The following is a 9,301-nucleotide window of genomic DNA, read 5'->3' on the forward strand; positions in this document are numbered from 1 at the left end:
TTGTCATACCAAGCCTGGATACTGTCCAGACCTTGAACTGCTTTAGTAATCGGAGGAGTCATGAATGGTGCTGAACAGTGTAAAAACATCAGCGAAAATCCCCACTTCTGATCTTATTATGGAGGGAAGGTCACGATGAAGCAGCTGAAGATGTTTGGGCCTCGGATTCTACCCGGAGGCATTCTTGCAGAGATGTCCTGGAGATGAGATGACTGACCTCCAACAACCACAACCATTTTCCTATGTACCAGGTATGACTCCAATCAGAACAGAGTTTGTCCCCATTACCCATTGATTCCGATTTTGCCAGGGCTCTTTGATACCCACTTGGTCAAGTGAAACCTTGATGTCAAGGGCTGTCACTCTCACTTCTGAAATTCAACTCTTCCATCCATGTTTGAACAAGGCTGTAAGGAGGTCAGGAGCAAGTGGCCCTGGTGGAACCCAAACTGGCCATCATTGAGCAGGTTATTGCTGAGCAGGTGCTGCTTGATAACACTGATGACGACATCTTCCATCACTTTACTGATGATTAAGAGCAGACTAATTGGGCAGTAATTGGCTGGGTTGGATTTGTTTTGTTTGTGTGTACAGGACATACCTGGGCAATTCTCCACATTGTCAGGTAGATGCCAGTGTTGCAAACATACTGGAAGAGCTTGGTTAGGGGAGCAAGGTCTGGAACACAAATCTTCAGCACTATTGCTGGAATGTTGTCAGGGACTATAGCCTTTGCATTATCCAGTGACCCCAACCATTTCTTGGCATCACGTGGAGAGAATCAAATTGGCTGAAGACTTGCAGCTGTGATGCTGGAGACCACTGGACCAGGCCAAGATGGATCATCCACTTGGCACTTCTAGCTGACGACTGTTGCAAATGCTTCAGCCTTACCTAATGCACTGATGTAACGGGCTCTTCCATTGTCAAGGATAGGGATATTTGTGGAGCCTCCTCCTCCAGTGAGTTGGTTAATTGCCTATCACCATTCACAACTGGATGGGACAGGACTGCAGAGCCGAGACCTGGGTATTTACAACATTTTTTAAGTTCTTATTTCAAATTTACAACATTTGCAGCATTGGTATCAGTTCGTTAAATCGCCTAGGAAACTTCACAAAGTTCTCATCTTACCATCTGAAGCGATGCATTGCCTCCAAAATTTCTTCACTAGCTTTCTGCACTACTCATTACTTTACAGAAGTGCGAGTATACTGGCTGTCATTTTTGCTCTAAAAGTCTAGTGTTCGCTAGATTCAATGATTATTCAGAGATAGTAAGAACTGCCAATGCTGGAGTCAGAGATAACACAGTGTAGAGCTGGAGGATCACAGCAGGCCAGGCAGCATCAGAGGAGCAGGAAACCTTCTTCAGAAAAGGGTCCCGACCCAAAACGGCAGCTTTCCTGCTCCTCTAACGCTGCCTGGCCTGCTGTGTTCCTCCAGCTCCACACTATGTTATCAATGATTATTCAACCTAGATCAATACTATCCATTCACAACTTTCCATTTGAAGACATTAAGTTAGTGATTGTTAAAATGATGTGAGTTTGCATTGAAGAATTTGAACAGGTTGATAATGTCACTCAACAACTGAGGAAGTTTAGTGTCCTGCAACTTTGCAAAGATTATCCAGTCTCTGCTAGCTGTGTGTGTCTCAGTCACCTTGTATAACCTCTTCTTTTGCTGACTCCATATTATTTCTTAATATTCCTCTTGGGGACTCCAACAATAGATGAACAGTTCATAGAATAAATTATTCATTTCAAATCAGCATCTGTAAGGAAGGTTATTTAACCACCCCTTGAAATATTTTTGGAATCATTTTTACATTTGCCTATGTGCTGTCACCCAATCAATGCAAGCACCAAGGCAACTCCTTACAGTGTCAAGGAGTTTGGAGCTTTGTCACAGGAGACTATTTAGACTTCAGTCACAAGCAGCCTAATCATTTTGAAAAAACAAAAATTAATAATACACATCAACTTTTATCTCTGGATTGTTTCCAGAACATTTTTTCAAATCAACCAATTGACAGAAGTATTTCTTCAAATCATAGAACATAGAACAGTACAGGCCCTTCGGCCCACGATGTTGTGCCAAACTTTTACCCTAAACCTAAGGTCTGTCTAACCTCCACCACTACCTTATACTATCATCCATATGCCTATCCAGTAGCCGCTTAAATGCCCCTATTGAGGCCGACTCCACTACCCTCTCTGGCGATGCATTCCACGCCCCTATCACTCTGAGTAAAGAACCTACCTCTGACGTCTCCCCGATATCTACCTCCTTTCACTTTAAAACTATGTCCCCTCGTAAAAGCTACCTCCACCCTAGGAAAAAGTCTCTGGCTGTCTATCTATACCTCTGATCATTTTGTACATCTCTATCAAGTCACCTCTCATCCTTCGTCGTTCTAAAGAGAAAAGCCCTAGCTCTCTCAACCTTTCCTCGTAAGACCTTCCCTCCATTCCAGGCAACATCCTGGTAAATCTCCTCTGCACCTTTTCTAACGCTTCCACATCTTTCCTGTAACGAGGTGACCATAACTGGACACAATACTCCAGATGTGGCCGAACCAGGCTTTTGTATAGCTGGAGCATAACTTCACGGCTCTTGAACTCAATCCCTCTATTAATGAAAGCTAACACACCATACGCCTTCTTAACAACTCTATCCACCTGGGTGGCAGCTCTCAGGGAACTGTGAGCATGAACCCCAAGACCCCTCTGCTCCTCCACACTGCCAAGAATCTTTCCGTTAACCCTGTATTCTGCTTTCAAGTTTGTCCTTCCAAAATGAATCACCTCACACTTTTCAGGGTTAAACTCCATCTGCCACTTCTCAGCCCAGCTCTGCATCCTATCAATGTCCCTTTGTAACCTAGAACAGCCCTCCGCACTGTCCACAACGTGACCCACCTTCGTATCGTCCGCGAACTTGCTAATCCACCCTTCCACTCCTTCATCCAAATCATTTACAAAAATCACAAATAGAAGAGGAACCAGACAGATCCTTGTAGTACACTACTCATAACTGAGCATCATGTTGAATATTTTCCATCCACTACCACCCTTTGTCTTCTAAGGGTCAGCCAATTCTGAATCCAATCTGCCACATTTCCCCCTATCCCATGCTTCCTTACCTTCTGCATGAGCCTACCATGGGGAACCCTATCAAACGCTTTACTTAAATCCATGTATACCACATCCACTGCTCCACCTTCATCCACGTGTTTGGTCACCTCTTCAAAGAGGTCAATAAGGTTTGTGAGGCATGATCTAGCCATCACAAATCCATGCTGACTATCACGAATCAAACTGTGCCTTTCCAAGTGATCATAAATCCTGTCTCTCGGAGCCCTTTCCAATAATTTGCCCACCACTGATGCAAGACTAACTGGCCTGTAATTTCTAGAGTTATCCCTGTTCCCTTTTTTGAACAAGGGAATGACGTTTGCCTCTTTCCAATCTTCCGGCACTATACCCGTGGACAGAGAGGACGAAAAGATCATCGCCAAAGGCCCTGCGATCTCGTCCCTCGTTTCCCATAGAATCCTTGGATGAATCCCATCAGGCCCGGGGGACTTATCTATCTTCAATTTTCTCAGAATTCCTAGCACATCTTCTTTACTAACATCAACCTCCTCTAGCCTACCTGCCTGTTTCATAACGTCCTCCTCTACAACTAGGTCCATCTCAGTTGTGAATACTGAAGAAAAGTATTCATTAAGGACCCCTCCTATCTCTTTAGGCTCTGTGCACAAATTCCCTTTACAATCCTTGATCAGCCCTACCCTTTCTCTGGTCATTCCCTTGTTCTGCACATACGTGTAAAATGCCTTGGAGTTTTCCTTGATCCTATCTGCCAAGGTTTTCTCATGCCCCTTTATAGCTCTCCTAAGCCCTTTCTTCAGCTCCTTCCTGGCTAACCTGTATCCCTCTAGAGCATTTTCCGTTCCTCTTTTCCTAAACCTCACATAAGCCTCCTTCTTCCTCTTAACCAGTCGTTCCACCTCTCTCGAGAGCCAAGGCTCCCCCACTCGACTGCATCTTCTCTGCCTGCTAGGGACAAACATATCAAGCACATGTAGTATGCATTCCTTAAACAATCTACACATTTCTGTGGTGCTCTTCCCTGACAGCATCAGTTCCCAATTTATGTTACCCAGTTCTTGTCTAACTGAATTGTAATTACCCTTTCCCCAATTGTAAACTTTACCCTGCCGTATGTACCTATTCTTATCCATGACTATCGTACAAGAAACAGAGTTACGATCGCTGCCGCCAAAATGCTCTCCTACCAACACATTTAACACTTGGCCCGGTTCGTTGCCAAGCACCAAATCCAAAGTGGCCTCTCCTCGTGTTGGTCTATCTACACACTGCGTCAGGAATCCTTCCTGAACGCACTGGAAAAAATCTGCTCCATCTAAACTATTAAAACTAAAAAGTTTCCAATCAATATTTGGAAAGTTGAAGTCACCCATGACTACAACCCTGTGACTTCTGCACCTTTCTAGTATCTGCCTCCCAATCCGCTCCTCTACTTCTCTGCAACTATTTGGGGGTCTTTAAAAAAACCCCAAAGTGACTGCTCCTTTCTTGTTCCTGACCTCCACCCAAACTGACTCTGTAGACATATCATTCTCGAACTGCCTTTCAGTACCTGCTATACTCGCCCTGACTAGCAATGCCACTCCCCCACCTCTTTTTCCACCCTCCCTCTTTCTTTTAAAGCATTTAAATCCCAGAACTTCCAACAACCGTTCCTCTCCCGGAGTTACCCAAGTTTCTGTAATGGCCACAACATCGTAGTTCCAAGTACCGACCCATGCTCTAAGTTCATCCACTTTATTTCTGATACTTCCAGCACTGAAGTATAACACACCTCAAACCATCTCGGTGTCCACAACTATGCTCCATTGACCGCATTTCTTTATCAACCACCTCACTCCCTGTTGTGACTGTTGGAAGGCCGAATACCTCATCCTCTGAATTATAAATCTGGTTCCCCACCCCCTGCCAAACTAGTTTAAAACCATCCTGTACAGCTCTAACAAACCTCCCTCCCAGGATATTTGTGCCCTTCCGGTTCAGGTGCAACCCATCCTTACTGTACAGGTCCCACCTTCCCCAGAATGTGCTCCAATCATCCACATAATGGAAGCCCTCCCTCCTACACCAGCCCTGTAGCCACGAGTTTAGCTGCACTCTCTCCCGATTTCTTACCTCGTTATCACGTGGCATTGGTAGTAATCCAGAGATAACTACCCTGTTTGTCCAGGACTTCAGCTTCCAACCTAACTCCCTGTACTCGTTTTTCACATTCTCAGTCCTTTTTCTACCTATGTCATTGGTACTGATGTGTACCATAACTGCTGGTTGCTCACCCACCCCCTTAAGGATCTTGAAGGCATGATCCAAGACATCACGGACCCTGGCACCCGGGAGGCAACATACCATCCTTTCATCTTGTTCACGTCCACAGAACCGCCCGTCTGTGCCTCTTACTATTGAATCCCCCACCACAATTGCTCTCCTATTCTCTCCACTTCCCTTCTTTGCCACAGGGTCAGGCTCAGTGCCAGAGACCTGTCCACTATGGCCTTCCCCTGGTAGGTCCCCCCACCAACAGTATCCAAAAACGGTATACTTATTATTGAGGGGTACGGCCACAGGGGATCCCTGCACTGTCTGCCTATTCCTTTTCCCCTTCCCGACAGTCATCCAGCTACCTTCTTCCTGTACATTGGGTGTGACCAAGTTCTTACTTGGGGCCTACATGAATATCTTCAATGCTTATTCTATATAAATTGACATATTTACTTTACTAGACTTGAATATCTCATGGAGTCTTATGTTTCACTTGGGGTAATGAATAGAATCTTAAACTCTTTAGGCATTAGTCGATTCATAGAGGACATATCAAATTATCACTTAAGTACCAACCTTTGAGATTTTTTGGGGGCTCTTGGCTGCCTGGTTCGTTTCTGCTTTTGTTCCTGGTTTTCATTATCACCGTCACCATCTTCTCTTTCAACTGACATTGCTCTCTTTTTACTTCTTTTGCCTCCTTTTCCTTGTGTCTCTCCCTTAGCGACTTCTTCATTTGTAGCTTTAGGCGGACGGCCTCTTTTTGTTTTCTTTGGCGGACTATTTTGTTCATCTTCATTCTCCAAGAGATCATCTTTTGATCTTTTTTCTTCTGGCCATTGCTGTTCATCTGAATCAGAAGTGTGTGCAGCTCTTTTTCTACCACGCTGACCTGTTTTTGCAGGTTTCACTTGATCCAGAAGTTCTACACTTGACCGATCTTCTTGATCTAATGAAAGTACAGAGGTCGCTTTCTTCCGTCCTCTTGGTTTATCACTTTCTGACTGTAAATAAAAATTGATTATCATTGGCTTGTGGGGGAGAGAAAAAGCACACAATTACAGGTACCTGTGATAAAGCAAAGAACAAAACAGAAGCAAACTATTCCTAGCAATTAATAGAAATATTGGCAACAATCTTCCAAAAGCATCACTGTTGAACAACTTTTTTTTTTGAACTCTACATTTACCACACCCCCACCAAATTCTGACCAACTTCCAATGCTGGAGGCCTCAGTAATGCACTACATACCTTCATTTGAGCTGAATCCTTCTAGTGCAGGGCAGTACAGGTAAGCTAACCCACGTCCCTTTTGTACAGCAGTGACTGTAATCTGGTAAATTCATTCATCAATACACTGAACAGCTGTGGGATATTTAAGCAGCTTTTCAATGTTAATGAATAACAGTCAGGTAACCAGGCACAGAATGGAGCAGTTAATAAGATGGCAAGTCCGATTTTGAGGTGAGGGGAGTGGGGAAAAGAAACCTTGGGGTTTTGGATCAAGGCTGAAGTGGCGAGGGTTATCACACAGTTTTCAGCCAGTCAGGGATTACAGCAGGTTTTCATCCCTCTGACCTCTTGGCAAATAGCTCAGGTAAGAGAGTTAGAACCTTCTGAAGACTCCAACTCTAATTCCAAGTTAGGGATGTTCTCATGGGATCCAGAACCTGGATTATTGGCCATTGGGAGCTTCAACTTCCTTGGCAATTACTGTGTAGTCAAGGAGTCTGGACTTTGAAGGAGTCTCAAAGTACACTTTCCAGTGCTTTTTCTAATCTCTGATTATCCAGAGACTGAAGAAATAGGCCATTGCAACTTTTTAATTATTACAATAAATAATGTCTTGAACTCCATTTGTTAAACAGACTTCAAAGGATGCCTAACCTGAAGAAGTTACCCTCCTCCCTCCGGACAAACCTCAAGGGATCTCTCTCCCACTGCAACTCTCTCGTAATCTCTTCGGCCCTGAAACTGCTCGACCACGTCCTGAAGCAAACCAGGTACTACAGCCACATCACCTTCCTACGGAACCAGATCATCCCCAATGGACTACAATCCACATTCAAGCCTTCCCAATTTGGCCCCAACCGTGATAATATCTACACTCATGGGGTTGAGATCCTTCAGAAGCGTTTCTCCCTGCGACTCCTGAAACACACACTTGCAGCAATGCGCCGGCATCTCCAGGCACTACAATCAAGCCTACCCCAGCTCAGAGCCTCCCTCTCCCAGACCTGCAAAGGACCTCTCCTGTTTTTTATTCTACGTAGGATCCACAACCTGAACTCCCAATTCTACTCAGCTTTATTGGACACTAAAAACCGGAAGTACAGTAAACTTACTGGTGCCTACCACCCAAAACGGGCTTCCTCCACCCCCCAAATCCCCAGCCGTACCCAGGACCTTCCCCACAATGGGTCCGCCGCCATTGGCCATGAGGCCACTATCGGAGAACCCACTATCGGAGAACCCACAGATGACGTCACATCCGCCACCGCCGGGTTCCCCACTTCCGGGACAGCAAGCACCATCGCTGCCGTTGCCACCGACACTGAAGTCGCGACCACCCTCACCGCTACTGCCGCCGCCTACCCCGCTCCTCCTACCTCCGACGCCAGTCCGCCCATCACCGACGCGGACGCAACTCCACCCACCGCCGGCGCAACTCCGCCCACCGCCGACACCGGCACAACTCCGCCCACCGCCGCCGACGCTCCGCCCACCACCTCCACAGCCAGCAGCTCCAGAGGAGACAGCAGCACCCAGCCCTGCCGAGTCTTCACCATCCCCCCAGACCTACCCCTTACTGAGGACGAACGGTCAGTCCTCAGTAAAGGGCTCACCTTTGTCCCCCTCCACCCACAGATCAACGAATACCGCTCACGCTTGGACATAGAGCAGTTTTTCCGCCGCCTCCGCCTCCACGCTTACTTCTTTAACCGTGAACCTAACCCTCCCTCTACTGACCCCTTCTCCCGCTTCCAACACACCCCCTCCTCCTGGACACCACCCCAAGGCCTCCTACCCTCCCTCGACCTCTTCATCTCCAACTGCCGTCGAGACATCAATCGCCTCAACCTCTCCACCCCTCTCACCCACTCCAACCTCTCCCCCGCAGAACGTGCAGCCCTCCGCTCCCTCCGCTCCAATCCCAACCTCACCATAAAACCCGCGGACAAGGGAGGTGCAGTTGTAGTATGGCGCACTGACCTCTACATCGCCGAGGCCGGACGCCAACTCTCCGACACCTCCTCCTACCGCTCCCTTGATCATGACCCCACCCCTGAGCACCAAACCATCATCTCGCAAACCATCCACAACCTCATCACCTCAGGTGACCTCCCACCCACGGCCTCCAACCTCATCGTTCCCCAACCTCGCACTGCCCGCTTCTATCTCCTTCCCAAAATCCACAAACCTGAATGCCCTGGTCGACCCATTGTCTCCGCCTGCTCCTGCCCCACCGAACTGATCTCCAACTATCTCGACTCCATTTTCTCCCCCTTGGTCCAGGAACTCCCTACCTATGTCCGTGACACCACCCACGCCCTCCACCTCCTCCAGAACTTCCAATTCCCCGGTCCCCAACACCTCATCTTTACCATGGACGTCCAGTCCCTCTACACCTGCATTCCCCATGCAGATGGCCTTAAGGCCCTCCGCTTCTTCCTGTCCCGCAGGCCCGACCAGTCCCCCTCCACTGACACCCTCATCCGCTTAGCTGAACTCGTCCTCACACTCAACAACTTCTCTTTCAATTCCTCCCACTTCCTACAGACAAAGGGGGTAGCCATGGGTACCCGCATGGGCCCAAGCTACGCCTGCCTCTTTGTAGGTTACGTGGAACAATCCCTCTTCCGTACCTACACCGGCCCTAAACCCCACCTCTTCCTCCGTTACATTGATGACTGTATCGGCGCC

The 9,301-nt window shown here is 47.3% G+C and overlaps 1 protein-coding gene across 2 annotated transcripts in view; it reads right to left on the bottom strand.

Annotated features, from left to right (window-relative positions):
* The window catches only part of pds5b (PDS5 cohesin associated factor B), a 229,822-nt gene that overhangs the window by 10,651 nt on the left and 209,870 nt on the right, over nucleotides 1–9,301 (bottom strand). For both annotated transcript variants that reach the window (XM_048598139.1, XM_048598140.1), the window contains one exon: nucleotides 5,954–6,381. In XM_048598139.1, the coding sequence (XP_048454096.1) occupies nucleotides 5,954–6,381 (428 nt within the window). The remainder of the gene's footprint in view (nucleotides 1–5,953; nucleotides 6,382–9,301) is intronic.

Source organism: Rhincodon typus, chromosome 6 (assembly GCF_021869965.1).
Source record: "Rhincodon typus isolate 14 chromosome 6, sRhiTyp1.1, whole genome shotgun sequence".
Taxonomy (NCBI): Eukaryota; Metazoa; Chordata; class Chondrichthyes; order Orectolobiformes; family Rhincodontidae; genus Rhincodon; species Rhincodon typus.